The following is a 16,949-nucleotide window of genomic DNA, read 5'->3' as shown; positions in this document are numbered from 1 at the left end:
TCTGGAATCTCCTCCAAACCTACATCCCTCCGAGATATCTGAACTGCTTCAATTCTGGCCTCTTGAGCATCCCCGATTTTCATCACTCCACCATGGACAGCAGTGCCTTTAATTGCCCAAAGCCTAAGCTCTGGAATTCTCTCACTAAACCCCTCCACCTCTCCATCTCTCTGTCCTCCTTTAAGATGCTCCTTTAAAACCTACCTCATGATCACCTGTCCTGATGTCTCTTTGTAGTTCAGTGTCTGATAACACTCCTGTGACACATCTTGGGACATTTTACTATGTTCAAAGTGCTATATGAATGCAAGTTGCTGTTAATCATGCCACGTATACAACAACAACTTGCATTTATATAGCAGTTCCTACAAAGGCAAACATCCCACGGCTGTTCACATGAATGTTATCAAGCAAAATGAGGTCATGGAAGATGTTAGGAGGGGTGGTGGCCAAAAGTTTGGTCAAAGCGATGGATGAGAGAGGTGGGGAGGAGTATGGAGAGAATTCCAGACCTTGGGGCCTAGGCAGCTGAAGGCTTGCCTGCCAATAGTAGGATGATGAAACTCATGGGATATAAGAACAGTAGCCATTTTGCACAGAGCAAGTTCCCACAAACAGCAATGTGATAATGACCAGATAATTTATTTGAGCAATGTTGGTTAAGAGCCATATTGGCCAGAACACCAGGGAGAACTCGCCTGATCTTCTTCACACAGTGCCAATGGACTTTTATGTTTACCTGAGAGGGAAGACAGAACCTTAGTTTAACATTTCACCTGAAAGGAGGCTCATCCTTCAGAACTGCACGAAAGTTTGAGATTGAATGAACATTTATAATACTCAATATTTATATCCCATCCATCAGCTTAAACATTCACTCTCTCCACCTGGCTGCAGTGTGTATCAATCTACAAGATGCACTGCAACAATTGGCCAAGGCCAACAGCACCTTCCAAACCCATAACCTCTATCACGTAGAAAGACAAGGGCAGCAGATGCACGGGAACACCACCACCTCCAAGTCACATACCATTCTGACTTGGAAATCACCATTCCTTCATCATTGCCAGGACAAAATCCTAGAACGCCCTCCCTCACAGCACTGTGGGAGCACCTTCACCACATGACTGCAACAGTTCAGGAAAGCAACTCAACACCTTCTCGAGGGCAATTAGGGATGGACAATAAATGCTGCTCTTGCCAACACCCACATCCCAAGAATTTTTTTTTAACAAGCTATCTGGAGTGGGAAAAACTCATGAACTACTGACTGTGAGGTGGGAGCACTACCTACTGTGCCGCAGCTGATAGCAGTTCCAAAGGTGTTTCTTGTCCTCTCTCAGGTTCCTATGTGGGAAAGCGGCCACTGTGCTTTAGTTGTTGGTCGAAGTACAGAAACATATCAGGTCCAAGCCCAATCCTGTCCCCAAAGGTTAACTTTCCAATCGGAGGTCACTGGGTAGAGAAAAGGATTTAAATTAGTAAGACAGGAGGACGATGTACAAGAAATGAAATGGGCCTAAATCTAAACAAAGCAGAAAAGGAGAGCATAGGACAGAGTAAACTAAGGGAGGACATAAATGGCCAGGGAATAGAGTTATAGAACAGGAGTGTAAAGAGCTGGTTAAAAATAAAGTGAGAGGAACTGCTATTAAAAATGAGTTAACTGTCTGTACAGCATTGCACATTGTACACAGTGTCTGTAAAAAAAAACCAGGAACTGGAGGCTATAATACATTGGGAAGAACAAGACATAGGGATCACTGAGATGTGGTTACAGAAAATCAGGACATTGCAGGGTATAACATTTAGAAAAGATAGGGAAAAAGGGAGGTGAAGTAGTTGTACTTATTAGGGATAACATAATGGCAGGAGAAAAAAGGGACAGTTATCAGCAAGACAAAAATAGAATCCATCTGGATAGAGATAAAAGATTAAATAAAGGATCAATTACACCAATAGGTGTAGTCTACAGACCACCTAATGGTGGAAGAGAGTGCAGGAAGAAATATGCAGACAAATTAGGGAAATGAGTAAAAAAAAAAGTAATCCTGATGGGGGATTTCAACTACTCTGAAATTAATTAGCCAGAAGAGGTAGGTAAAGGGGACAAGGGAATTGAGTTCCTACAATCTGTACTGGATGCCTTTCGAACTCAGTCTGTAAGAAACCTAACAAGGGAAGATTCTTTACTGGATCTAGTAATGGGGAATGTATAAGAACAGGTAAGAGAAGTAAAAGTAAGGGAAATCTATACAATAGTGGCCACAATATGATAGGGTTTAGGATAATAATTGAGAAGGACATGAGCATGACAAAAAGCAGGGTAATAGATTGGAAAAAGCCAGTTTTGAAGGGTTAAGAATAGAACTGGGAAAATAAAATAGACAACAATATTGGCAAACAATGATGTAGAACAACAATGGGAAATATTTTAAATGGTGGGGTTTTTCCCCCCTTTACTCGTTCATGGGATGTGAGCATCGCTGGCAAGGTGAGCTGACTTCTTGAACTGCTGAAGTCCATGTTGTATAGGTAAACCCACAGTGCTGTTAGGAAGGGAGTTCTATGATTTTGACCCAGCCACATTGGCGATATAGTTCCAAGCCAGGATGGTGCATGGCTTGGAGGGGAACCTGCAGGTGGTGTTCCCATGCATCTGCTTCCCTTGTCCTTCTAGGTGGTAGAAGTCACAGGTTTGGTAGGTGCTGTTGAAGCAGCCTTGGAGAGTTGCTGCAGTGCACCTTGAAGACAGTACACACTGCAGCCACTGTGAGCTGGAGGTGGATGGGGTGCCAATCAAATGGGCTGCTTTGTCCTGGATGGTGTTGAGCTCCTTGAGTGTTGTTGCAACTGCAGTCATCCAGGCAAGTGAAGACTATTCCATCACACACCTGGCTTGTGCCTTGTAGATGGTGGAGGGGCTTTCAGGAGTCAGGAAGTGAGTTATTCGCTGCAGAATTCCCAGCCTCTGACCTGCTCTTGTAGCCACAGTATTTATATGGCTGGTCCAGTTAAGTTCCTGGTCAATGGTAAACTCCAGGATGTTGGTGGTGGTAGATTCAGCAATGGTAATGCTGTTGAATGTCAAGGGGAGATGGTTAGATTCTCTCGTGTTGGAAATGGCCATTGCCTGGCAGTTGTGTGGTGCGTATGTTACTTGCCACTTATCAGCCCAAAGTCCAGGACTTGCTGCATGTGAGCATGGACTGCTTCAGTATTTGAGGAGTCACGAATGGTACAACAGAGTCCAAGAAAAATATATTCTACTATAACCAAGAACAAACTCAACACTAATGGGACACCATGGATGAATAAGGACATAAAGGAAGAATTGAGGGTAAGGAAAGAGATATACACTAAATACATGGGCAGCAGAGGAAAGCATGACAAGGGAGAATATGAAGAGAATAGAAGAGAAGTCAAAAAACAATAAGGAAGGCAAAGAGGAGCTATGAAATTAAATTATCAAGGAGCATAAAGAAAAAAGTAAAATATTCTACAGGCACAGAAATATAAAAAGAAAAGCTGAGATGGGAATAGGGCCACTAACAGAAGAGCTCATTAAAATCACAGGCAGTGATAGTGAAATGGCAGAAATAGGAAATTACCAGATCAGTTAGACATGATATCAGTAGGTAAGCTTTAAAAAAAAACGCATTTAAAATAAAGAGGAGAAATATTCAATAAACCAGTCAAACTTAGAGGATAAAACCCCTGGTCTGGACAGATTGCATGCACACTTTTTAAAAGAATCTAGAAAAGAGATAGCAGAGGCACTACTACACATATTTAATAATTTGTTGGATAAAAGTGTAGTATAGCTAATGTTATACTTATATTTAAGAAGGGAGATAGAACATGCCCAGGGAACTATAGACCAGTTCAGCTTAATATTGGTGGCAGTAAAAATAATGTAATTTCTACTGAAGAAGAGAATAGAAAAACGAAAAACTAAAAATATAATGATGAACAGTCAGCACGGATTTCAAAAGGGAAATCTTGCTTGACCAACCTCATTGACTTTTTTGAAGAGGTAACAGAGAGTAGACAAAGGTAATGCAGTAGATGTAATATATCTAGATTTCCAAAGGCCTTTGATATGGTGCCACATAATAGATTAATGAATAAGATCAGAACATGCAGAGTCAGGGGACAAATAACAGAATGGATAGTGAGCTGGCTGCAAGACAGAAAGCCGAGAGTAGGGGTAAAAGGTAGTTATTCAGAGTGACAGAAGGTGGGAAGTGGGGTCCCTCAAGGATCAATGTTGGGACAACGACTGTTCACAATTTACATTAACGATTTAGACTTTGGAATTAAAAACACAATTTCTAAATTTGTGAACGATGCCATATCAGGCAGGGGTGCTGGGTGAGGGGGATAGTCAATACTGAAGAGAACTTCAACAAATTACAAGAAGACATTAATAAACTTGCAGAATGGGCATATAATTGACAAATGAATTTCAACACAGACAAGCGTGAGGTTGTATACGTTGGTGAGAAAAATAAGGGGGTAACATATAACTTGGAAAATACAAACCTTAATGGGGGAAGGGAGCAAAGGGATCGGAGCATGCAAATACACAAATCACCTAAAGTAGTGACGCAGATCAATAAGGCCATTTAACAAAAAGCAAATCAAGCACTTGAGTTTATATCAAGACGGATAGAAGTGAAAAATTGAGGCGTCATACTAAACTGTATTGAATCTTGCTTAGACAACACTTGTGCAGTTCTGATCACCATATTATAACAAGGACAGCGTTGGACAGGGTGCAAAAATGATTTACAAGGATAATACCAGAGCTGCAAGGTTTTAACTATCAGAAAAGGATGAACAGGCTGGGTCTCTATTCTCTTGAAAAGAGGGGGCAAAGGGGTGACCTAGTTGAGGTCTTTAAAATAATGAAAGGTTTTGATAGAGTATAGACACAGAGAGAGCAGGCTGAATCTAGTGGTCCTGCTGTCACTCGTGGTGGCGGGCGTTTAAAAAAAAATGGCGGCTGAGACACCGCTGCGATCTCGAGCCCAGCAGCTCAATTATCATATGCAGGGCATGCCCCCTCCCCCCCACACCCCGAATCAAGTGGTGGGGACGGCCTCGGTGACGCCATGATCGGCGTCAACTGTTTATGTGCAGCTGCTGGTGCCATTTTTAAAGGGCCACCAGTCCTGTGAGGAAACTGCAGCGTTTCCCCATCCCCCCTCCAATTACACCAAAAATACATATTTGCCCATTCCCCCCCCCCCCGCCAACTACACTACCAATGCAGAGTTGACCCCTTCTGCCTCCAACTGCACTAAGTGCAGAGTTCACCCCTCCCCACACCTCCCTCCCACACTGCAAATGCAGAGCTCCCCCCTTTCCCATCTCGATGGAGCCAGTTTTCCCTGGACGGGAAAGTGAAGGCACGTGAGTGCCGCCCGTCACACTGATGATCTGGAACTGCAGGTAAGATCGCTGTGGATTGGATTTTAATTAATGCAAACAGCTAATTTAAATATGTAAAGTCAGTTCCTGTCGCAGAGCAGCGGAGGGCCTGCCACAGAGCTTCCCCGCCACCAGGAAGATCGGGCCCGGCAGACCCGGCTTTGGGATCGGTGACGGGCCACTGCTGCTCTGACCTTCTGGTGCCCACCCCCCACCCCCACTCCCCCACCACCATGGAGCCCGATGTCAGGAGGAGAGCAAAATCCAGCCCAATGTTTCCACTTCTGGTGAAGAGCATAACTGGAAGCCATCAATATAAGGTTGTCACTAAGAAATCCGAAAGGGAAGAAACTTCTTTACCCAAAGAATGGTGCAAATGTGGAATTCGCTACCACAGGAAGTTTTTGAGGCAAATAGTACAGATACATTTCAAGGGAAGCTAGATAAGCATACGATGGAGAAAAGAATAGAGCGTTACGCTGACAGTTAAATGAGGGAGGATGGGAGGAGACTCGAGTGAAGCACAAACGTTGACATGGACTGATTGGGTCAAATTATCCGTTTCTGTGCTGTATATTCTGTATATTCTGTGTAATTCTATGAACCCTCCCTCCTCCAGTGTAAGTATGTTGAGGCAAGGCATAGAAGTTCTGACAGTCTATCCAGCTAAACCTGGCTAACTCACTGCAAATTGCATGTCGGCCCTTCCTGGTGTGTATGACTGAGTAGCACACTACAAGATCCATTCAGCCACTGGGCCATTGGGGGCTCCCTGGGCACTTTTTATCACTCTTGTTAGTTGTTGATCAGTGGATAGCACTCTCATCTCCGAGTCAGCCCACCTTCGGAGACTTCAGCACAAAACCTCGGCTGGCGCTTCAGTGCAGTGCTGAGGGAGTGCCGCAGTATTGAAGGTGCCATCTTCCAGATTAGACTGAGGCCCATTCTAGCTTTCCTTCCCTTCTTCCCTCCTTTCATTCCTTCCATAACTACGAGAAATCTCCAACTGTCATTGTAGTCTTGGTTCTCTCTGAATTGTGACAGTGCTATGTTTGCAGGGTTGAAGAACCTCGAGGACGCGCCCCCACCACTGGTGAGAGCTAGTTACCATGGAGACAGTGGCAGAGAATGGCAACGGTGGCTTCAGTTGGGAGAAGCGGTGCATGACGCTGGAATCCCAACTTTTCAGGTTTCGGCTGCAGGCGGGCAAGATCCGGGAACTGTTGGGCGAAAAGGTGAGCGGTGTGGGGGGGTGGGTGGGGGGCAGTGCGGTGGGGACGGGAGGATGTTCCTGACCAGACAGTCCGTTTTCCCGAGTGTGCTCTCCGCTAATTTTGAACCGCACTCTCAAAGTCAAGTTTGAAGTCTTTAAGGATCGCAGAGTCGGGTAAATGTGTGAATGTGTCAATTTTCTTGCTGCTTTGCCTCTTTCCTGGAATTCAGGTGCACAGTGATCGTAGAATCATAGAATGATACAACACATGAGGAGGCCATTTGGCCCATCGTGCCTGTGCTGGCTCTTTGGTAGAGCTATCCAATTTATTCCAATCCCCTACTTTTTCACCATAGTCCTGCAAATTTTCTTCCTTCAAGTAGTTATCCAATTCTCTTTTGAAAGTTACAACTGAACTTGCTTCCATCACCCTTTCAGGCAGTGCGTTCAAGATGATAACTTGCTGTGTAAAAAAAATGTTTTTTTTTGTCATCTCTGATTCCTTTGCCAATCACCTAACATCTGTGTCCTCTGCTTCCCAGCCTTTATGCCAATGAAAATAGTTTCTCCTTATTTACTTTATCAAAACGAATCATGATTCACCATTTGTGGGGTAGGCCAACTCTGCAAGAAATCCTTTCCTGTTTTTTGTCTTTTCCCCCGAGTTATATAAGCCGAGAGATATTTCCCTCCCTTTCGAGAGGTAGGCCAGACTGTCTTTACGGTGCCCCAGGATGATGTTTGTGACAGGGATTGCATATATGTTTAATGAGAGAATGTGACCCCCCCAGACGCAGGTCATTCGGCTTATCAAGTCTGCACAGTGGGTCTTTCTTGCTTGATCTGAACTACCTTATCTGCTGCTTGCTCCCTCCTACTCTCTTTTTGAGCAAGGAGCTAAATTGTTTTCAAGAGAATTTTAGGACTCTAGAACAGACTTGCTTGTGGAATTGAATGGCAATTGCAGATGGTGATTTAAATATTTGACACAGGAAGTGTATTATATTAAGTATATTGGTGCAAATTTTGATATTCCCTACACTGTACCAATGAGTTAAATCTACTTCGTCAACATGTTGAAAACTAATTCTTGCGATATGGTGGTCGCTGGCAGTGTCAGCATTTCCTGCCCTTCCCTTGTTGCCCTAAGAAGTGGTGGTGAGCTTCAGTCCATGTGATCGTCCTTATTCTTTTTGTAGCAGCTTGATGCGGCTGACTGGCTACGTAAGCTGCCGCAGAGGGCAGTGAAGAGTCAACCATGTTTGTGTGGCTCTGGAGTGACACATAGGCCAGACTTGGTAAAGATATTCAAGATATCCAGGGATATGGGGATAGTTCGGGAAAATGACATTGCAGTAGAAGATCGGCCATGATCTAGTTGAATGGCGGAGCAGGCTTGAGGGGCTGAATGGCCTCCTCCTGCTCCTATGTTCCTATGGCAGGTTTCTTTGACCAAAGGACCTTAGTGAACGAGTTGGGTTTTTTAACAACAATCCAACAGCTTCACGGTCACTTTTATTGGCACCAGCTGTTTACTTCCAGGTTCTTTTAAGCTGAATTCAAATTCTCAACTGCCCTGGTGGCATTTGAACTCATGGGGCTGAATTTTCCAGGCCACATTGAGACAGGATCGGGAGCAGGTGGGCCGGGGAAATAGAAGGGAGCCATGTCAGAACGGCTTCCCAATGCATTGCCACCTCCGGGGGCTTTTCCAGGGGCAGGCGGGGACCAGGGTTGGCTGCCCACTCCACAGAAACGAGCAGCCAATTAAGATCCCATTCAAGGGCCGTTTTGTGCTGCCGCTGTTGTTTTACCAGTGTTGGAGCAAGCCCCAGCCTTGTGCGGAGGCTGCCAGCTCACTGGGGGTGGCCTCTTGGCGCCAGGCCGGGTGACCGTCGGAGCCAGAGGCTCCATGACCAATGACTGGGCTGCGGGAAATCAAAGACCGCAACCTCGCCCATCTCTACTTGTGCGGGAGATTCTATACTCATTAGTAATGCAGGTCATGAGAAGATTGTATTGACAATACCATTATATTATATTATTATGTAAATACTCTCACCTCTGAATCAGAAGGTTGTGGGTTCAAGTCCCACTTCAGAGACTAGAGCACAAAATCTAGGCTGACACTGTCAGTACTGCACTGAGATTGGGGAAACTTTCTGTGCACAAATTGGCTGCCATATTTCTTACATTACAATAGTGACTGCACTTCAAAAAGTACTTAATTGGCTGTAAAGATTGAGGAGATATTCTGAGGTTGTGAAAGGCGCTATATAAATGCGAGTCTTTCTCTTTTTATATATTTTGAATTCATTGTGAACAGATCAAATGTTGGTCAAATTGAACACCAATGGGACTGGTCCTATAAGTTTTAGAATCCATAATGACTGATCTAGCTCCTGTAGGTCATATAGACTCCAAAGAGATTTACCTAGATTTTGTGGTAGCATATGTAGAACTAACAGCAACAATTTGCAATTATTCAGTGCCATTAATATAGAAGAAATGTACCAAGGTACAAGGAAACAGAAGGATGCTGAGCCATTGAAGGAGATAGTGAGAGGAGTGTCAAAATGCTTGGTCAAAGAGATATGTTTCCAGGAAGGAAGGGAAATGAAAAGGTGGAAGGCTTTGGGGAGTGAATTCCAGAGAGGGAAGCCGAAGCAGCCAAAGACACAGCTGTCAATGGTGGGACAAAGGGATGGTGAATGGAGCTGAATCTGGAGTTAGAGGAACAAAGAATTTGTTGGGGCGTTGTAGCACTATCGGATACTACAGAGATAGTTCAGGGAATGGGAGCCAATGTAATTCAGCGAGGTGAAGGGTGTTGGGTGAATAGGTGTTAATATGAGATACCAGTGGCCTGGAAGATTATATTAAGAAAACAGGTTGTATAAACTTGGCTTTTATTCCCTTGAATATAGAATATTAAGCGGTGATCTGAACAAGGTCTTGAAAATGCTAACAGAATTTGATAAAGTCAAATTCCTGCAGTGGGGAAATCAAGAAGGGGACATAATCTTAAAATTAGAGGTAAGCCATTCAGGAGTGAAATCATGAAGTATCTTTTTGACACAAAGGATGGTAGAAATCTGGAATTCTTTCATCCAAAAGGCTGTAGATGTTGGGGGGACAATTGGAGCTTTCAAGCGTGAGATTGAATGGTGTTTTGTTGGGTAAGGGTATCAAGGGATATGGAGTTAAGACACAGATCAGCCATGATCTAATTGAATGGCTGAACAGGCCCAAGGAGCAGAATGGCCTACCCCTGTTCCTAATGATCCTAATGATAAAATACAAGCAGCAGAGTGTTAGACAAGCTGAGGCTTGCAAAGGATTGAAAATAGGAGGCTGGGCAAGAGGATAGTTGAATGTAAAGGCGACAAAGACATGAAAGAGGATCTCAGAACGGAGATAAGGGCCGAGGTAGATGATACAGAAATGGAGGTAGACATTTTTTTGTGATGGAGATGATATGGGGTTGGAGTGGAATACCACTGTTGAGAAACAGTAGCTGGGGAGGGAGATGGAGCCAATGGCAAAGGTACAGAGTTTGTAACAGGGCCAAAAACTATGCCTTCAGTCTTCCCAACGGTTAGCTGGAGAAAATTATGGCTCTTGCAAGGCTGGGTGTCAGGCATGCAGTTTGGCAACATAGAGTTGGTTGAGTTTTAGAGCTAGGCATCTTCCAATTATGCATATGATGTAGCCAAGGGGCAGCATGTAGCTGAGGAAGAGGAGGGGGGGCCCCCAATGATTGGTCCTTGGGAGAACTGCCAAAGTGACTAAGGTGAAAAGAGATGAGATCGCTGAAGATACTTTAGCTAGAAATGGATAAGTAAAAGTCAAATGAAGACGGGGGCAGTTCCACTGTGGTGGATAATGGAGGAGAAGTATTGGAGGAGAATGGTGTAGTTGTTCCTATCAAAGGCACTAGAGAGATAAAGGTAAAGAACTCCTGTAGACTGTAGGTCATATAGAACCCAATGGGATTAAACCAGCTCCTATAGGTTATATAGAACCCAGTGGAACTGAGCCAGGTCCTAAAGATTATGTGGAACCCAACTGAATGTGGCAAATATTAAATCAAGAATGACTGTCCCAGTTTTATAGACACCACAGGAGGGTCCGAATGCCCTCTAGTCAAAATAGTAAGGAAGGAAAGTGTTGCTTCTTCACTTGGACAAGGGGATTAAATTACCCACTTGCTCCATGGGATGTGCAGTGTGACACTGATGTGGGCATCAACAAATTAATGGAAGTTTTTACAAATGCTTTTGTGAAATCAAATGTTCTTGAGTCATCAGACAGGACATGGAGATTGAGTGGTGACTTTGTGCAAAGTGTAGGGTGTGTCGTGGTCCGAAGCAGGAAGATCTGACAGCATGTCCTGTGGGGATGAGTGGCCAGTCTTGGTGGGTAGTAGAGTTAGGTTCTTTCAGAAAACAGCCCTGATAATCTGGATTTGGGCCTGCACCCCAGTCATCTCTATCCACCGCTTTACCAAAAGTCTGACTGATGATAGCCCAGTTGTGAGCTTGGATATTATAGTGGCTGATCATGTTACACTTTAACTATATCTTGTTAAAACTGTACATGTGTTTGTAGGTCAGGCTGTAACTAATTCTCTATGTATGGGATAGGATTTTGTTCCAAACCTCCTGGCAACTGTTTTTCTTAATAGCGCTGTATAAGACATACAGTATTATAGAGACCACTCAACCATACTTGTCAGGTGTCAGCCTTGGCTCAGTGCTAGCATTCTTGTCTCTGAGTCATAGGTTCAAGTCCCACTTCAGAGAGTTTTAAAAAAAATCATTCTTGGGATGTGGGCAAGGCTGGCATTTATTGCCTATCCCTAATTGCCCTTGAGAAGGTGATGGTGAGTTGCCTTCTTGCTGCTGTAGTCCGTGTGGTGAGGGTACTCCCACAGTGCTGTTAGATAGGGAGTTCCAGGATTTTGGCCAAGTGACAATGAAGGAATGGCGATATATGTTTAAGTCAGGATAGTGTGTGACATGGAAGAGATGGTGTTCCCTTACACCTGCTCCCCTTGTCTGTCTGGGTGTGGAGGTTGAAGGTTTGGGAGGTGTTGCTGAAGAAGCTTTGGTGAGTTACTGCATTGTGTTCTGTAGATAGTATATACTGTAGCCCAGTACACCGGTGGTGAAGGAAGTGGATGTTTAAGCTGGTGAACTGGGTAAAATTATTGAGCGCGTTGTTCATTCTAACACTTTAGAACAACACTGAGGAAGTGCTGCAATGTTGGAAGAGCCTCCTTTCGGATGAAACATTAAACTGAGGTCCTGTCTGTCCTGTCAGGTGGATGTAAAAGATCAATATGGCACTATATGAATAAGATCAGGGGAGATCTACCCAGTGTCCTGACCAATATTTATCCATCAACCAACGTCACAAAAAAAATACATTTCTGTTCATTTATTTCATTGCTGTTTGTGGGACCTTGTCGTGCACAAATTGGCTGTCCAGTTTCACACCTCCACCAACCCCCATCCCCCCGCCCATCCTCACCCATTGCAATTGACAGCAGTTCAAAAGTAATTCAGTGGCTGTAAAGCTCTCTTTGGGAGCGACCTGAGATTCTGAAAGCCACTGTATCGGTGAAAATTTCTTTCTTTGTACATGTGGTCCGAATAGGATTGTGAATGGTTAAGAACACACCCAGTGTGCTGGCGTCAAGTTGCTGTCAGGATGGTTTGGAAGGTTCCATGTTTTCCAAGCATTCAATGCTGGCGGGGTCTGAAATTAGTTTTCTTTCTCCCTCTCAGACTATAATCACTGGGAACTGATTAATGCCAGATTCTCCAATGGTTCCATTCTATAATTAGACATAGAGTCTACCAAAGGAGGTGTCAGGATGGGAACGGCAATGGCAATTACCCTAAATGCTGGGTTATTATGTCAGTGGTTTCGGAATGAAGGAGTTACGCCTCCAGGACTGAGCTCCTACCACCAGAGGCAAGATTCCTTTTGATCTCCCTCTTTTGTTTCTTCTTCTGAAGAATTTTTCAACTCATTGAAGTGAGGGATGTTGGTGCTGGGGAATGCCAAAAGATTTTTTCCAAGCTTTTTCCCTGCGCTGTGTCTGTATTGGGTGCCTCCCGTTGAGGATTGGCACAAGTTAAATGACTGTAAGCTGTCGGCTGTGTGCAGCCCTTCCTAATCAAGGCTGACTGTTCTATTTTCATTTTGTGTCTGAGCTTGGTAAGGTTTGAATTTTGTGGGTCTGGAGATTTGGAAAGGGCTGTTATTAGTGCTATTCTCTCATAAGTGGGTACATCAGAACACCAAGATCTCTGCATATTGCTGGAAACGTGGATTTAAACCATGCACGTGGCCCCTCCCTGAGTCTCAATGGTATGCACCGTCACAGTTAACGGAGATTAAAAGTTTAGACTCCTTGTTTTACACTGTTCCATCGAGCATTGCCAGGTTCATCATGGCTCAGATTACACGCAGTGTAAATCTATTTCAATTGTGTCCCAACAAATATGGTCAGATCAAATACAGCATAGATCAGGTTCAAAAGTGTAGCTTATGTGGGAGCTTGCTGTTGTGCACAAAATGCCCGCTGTGTTTCCTTACATTACAACAGTGACAACACTTCAAAAAGTACTTCATTGGTTGTGAAGCACTTTGGGACATTCTGAGATTATGAAAGATGCGAGTTCCTTCCTCTCCTCGTTCCTTGCTTTCAGAGGCAGTGCTGTGTCAGAGGCCATGCATGTGCCTTCAGAGGCAAGCAGCTCTACCTCCCAGAGTTGATTTTCTCTATGCCTTTGGTGGTACAAAGCAGCATGGCTTCCACTTGCTCTGCTGGCAATGTGGTTTTCACAGTGTTTGCCTCTAAGGCCCTGTTCCGAGTTGAGCTTGCTGCAGGCTAATTTCTTTCTTGTGCCTACATTCTCTATTAATTGAAACGTGACCTTGTGCACAAATTGAACTGTGGTGGCAGGTCACAAGGTGAACAATAAACCCTTTATACTGTTTAATCAAATTTTTATCCTTGTTTATCCTTGATTAAAAATCCCTCCATGTCCTTGCCGTTCCCTATCTCTGTAACCTCCGCCGGCCCTCCGAGATAACTTGAGCAGCCTCAAGTTTAATCGCTCCACCATTGGCGGCTGTGCCTTCAGCTACCTGGGGCCTAAACATCTCCATCTCTCTGCCTCCCTCTCCTTCATTACGACACTCCTGAAAACTGACTTCTTTGTTCAAGCTTTTAGTCACCTGTCCTATTATGCAGCTCAGTGTCAAATTTTGCCTGTTAACATTCCTATGAAGCACATTTTGGATGTTTTTCTATGTCTAAGGCACTATATAAATCTGAATTGTTGTTTAGACGTGTGTTGGAAATGGTACGCAGTTACCAGTGTATGCTCTGGATCCCTCTGACTGATAGGTAGCTGAACTCTGACTATAGGTACAAATCAAGGTGATTACATAGCAGCATAGGAATTGTAGAAAATAAAAGATCAACGTATATCTATTTCATCCTCTACCATCCTGGTATTTTCATGATATTACAATAATGGAGTTGTTGCCTAATCATAGCAACTAGTTTCTATCGGTGAGCCTACAACCGACCCAGACATAGAATTAGAGAATCTTACAGCTCAGAAGGAGGCCATTCGGTCCATTGCACCCATGCAAGCTCATTGAAACAAATATCCAAATATCCCTACCCTCACTCTTCCCAAATAGCTCTGCAAATGTTTCCTTTCCAAGTGTTTATCCAATTCCTTTTTGAAAGTTATTACTGAATTTGCTTTCACCACTCTCTCAGGCAATGCATTCCAAATTATAACAACTCACTGCGTAAAAAAAAAACTTCTCATCTCTTCCCGTCTCCACCCCCTCCAGTTTATTTGCCAATTATCTTAAATCTGTGTCATCTGCTAATCGACCCACCTGCCCGTGGAAATGTTTTCCCTTTATCTACTCAACCGAAACCCTTCATAATTTTGAACAGTCCCATTAATTCTCACCATAACTTTCTCTGTTCTAATGGGCAACAATCCCTGTTTCTCTAGTCTCTCCACATAACTGAAATCCCTCATCCCTGGCACATGACCGAAGGAATACCCTCAGTACTGGCGGGCTTTGGGAACCATGGGCCCAAAGTCAGCTCTTCCTCCCAAGTCTGTTGCACTTCCACTTACAAGTTTTAAGAAAATAAACTTAAACAGAAGCAAAAGCAAACACTGCAGACTGCGGAAGATTACAATGATTTACTCAAGTCACAGTCCCTATTTCAAAATAAGAATGATTTTGAAGCTGAAGTAGATCTCTTTAGTTTACGCTAGGCCTCTGTTTTCGAGGGCTTTTATCGAGCACTCTACAAATGCTGAGCCTTTAGCTGCCTGGCAAAGTAGAATTGTACTAAAGAGACATTATTGAAAGCTACAGTTATAGCCCTCTCTTTGCTTTTCATGCAGAAGGTCACATTTCAGTTGTTGGGAAGTTACATTGAGCCTGGGGAAGTGGCAAGGGAGAGGTGATCTAGTAGAGCAGGTCACAGGGTGAACAATGAACCCATTGTACTGTTTCGGCACACAATGCTACAGGCTTGGAGTTGGGGTGGTGGGAGGTGGGGGGTTAACCCTGTGTAGCCTGGATTGCTGTGGTAGTGGACTTTTGTGTTGGGCACAGGAGAAATGATCTGGGATGGCAGATCACAGGGTGAACAATGAATCCATTGTAATGTTTGGGCACACAGTGGAAATGGTACTGGGGTTAACCCCATGTGGGCTGGATTGCTATGGAAATGGGCTTCTGTGTTGAGCATGGGAGGTCGGTGTGTGTGTGTGTGTGTGTGTGTGTGTGTGTGTGTGTGTGTGTGTGTGTGTGTGTGTGTGTGTGTGTGTGTGTGTGTGTGTGTGTGTGTGTGTGTGTGTGTGTGTGTGTGTAAATAACCGGCCACAGTTCCAATCTACATGGAAAAAAGGAATTAAGTCAAACTATTAAATAAAGCTATCAATCACAAGTAGGTTTCAAAGTCACACTGCCAGTCATGCAAGTCACATCGCCTTGGGAATATGATCAGTCCTAACTGCGAGGACCTGGTTATCAGTGCTGAATACCAGTGAGGCCGACGACACTCCAGGAGTGTACAGTCTAGAGCACATCCGCGATGCTGTGGGTTAAATGACTGCACAGGAGGGCACCACAAAGTGTAGAAATACAGTGGTCATAGGGATTAACAGCCAGGGGACTAGATAAGCGTTTCTGCAATTAGCAGCATTAGTCCATGTGGTATATTACTTCCCTGGTGCCAGTATCAATTATATCACTAAGAGGGTGCAGAACATTTTGAGGGGGGAAAGGGGAACAGCCAGATGAAATTTTTTTATCACCAGGATTAGAATAATAATGGAAAAACGCAAGGTACAATCAACCTCAAAAATACTTCACTGGAGGAGGGCTAACTTCAATGAGTTGAAAAGGGATTTGGCCCAGCTGGAATGGAATCAAAAATTGGTGGCCAAATTTAATTACATACTGGGAGGCTTTCAGAAGAGATGGTTCAGGTACACAGCAGACATGAGGGGGAAAGGAAGGGTATCCAAAGCTAGAACTCCCTGGTTGACTAAAGAAATAGAGATTAAAATGAGTCAGAAAAAGGTTTATGAGAATTGTAAGGTTCATAATACAATAGAGAAACAAGTTGAATGGAGAGAGTACAAAGGAGATCTTAAAAGAAAGGGAATAAGGGGGCTAATGAGAGTGTGAGAGTAGATTAGCAGCTAACATAAAAACAAACTCAAAAGTCCTTTTAAGCACATAAATAGTAAAAGGGTAATCAAAGAAAGGGTGGGGCTTATTATGGAGGTGGAGGGCATGGCTGAGGTACTAAATGAGTACTTTGCATCTGTTCTTGTTAGAGAAGAGGATGCAGCCAATGAAGCAGTACAAGAGGAGGTAGTGGATAACGATATTGGATAGAATATCGATTGATAAGGAGTAGGCACTTAAAAGGTTGGAAACCCTCCAAGTAAAAAAAGTCACCCCTTCCAGATGGAATGCATCCTAGGTTACTGAGGGAAGCAAGGGTGGAAATGTATAGGGAATAGTGGTAATGTTACTGGACAAGTAATCCAGAGACAAGAATTCAAATCCCACCATGACAGCTGGGGAATTTAAACTTAATTAAATAAACCTGGAATAAAAAGCTAATGTCAGTAATGGTGACCACAAAACTACTGGATTGTTGTAAAAACCCATCTGGTTCACTAATGTCCTTTCGGGAAGGCAATCACTATCCCTGGGTATGTCC

The 16,949-nt window shown here is 43.9% G+C and overlaps 1 protein-coding gene across 3 annotated transcripts in view; it reads left to right on the top strand.

Moving 5' to 3' along the window:
* The window catches only part of plekhh1 (pleckstrin homology domain containing, family H (with MyTH4 domain) member 1), a 155,090-nt gene that overhangs the window by 31,908 nt on the left and 106,233 nt on the right, over window positions 1-16,949 (top strand). For 2 of the 3 annotated variants that reach the window (XM_068039624.1, XM_068039622.1), the window contains exon 2: window positions 6,495-6,671. The exons of the other annotated variant lie outside the window; for it this stretch is intronic. In XM_068039624.1, the coding sequence (XP_067895725.1) occupies window positions 6,546-6,671 (126 nt within the window). In that variant the 5' untranslated portion in view covers window positions 6,495-6,545. The remainder of the gene's footprint in view (window positions 1-6,494; window positions 6,672-16,949) is intronic. 3 annotated transcript variants of the gene reach the window in all.

This window comes from Heterodontus francisci, chromosome 9 (assembly GCF_036365525.1).
Source record: "Heterodontus francisci isolate sHetFra1 chromosome 9, sHetFra1.hap1, whole genome shotgun sequence".
Classification (NCBI taxonomy): Eukaryota; Metazoa; Chordata; class Chondrichthyes; order Heterodontiformes; family Heterodontidae; genus Heterodontus; species Heterodontus francisci.
This window is presented reverse-complemented; position numbering and strand designations above follow the sequence as displayed.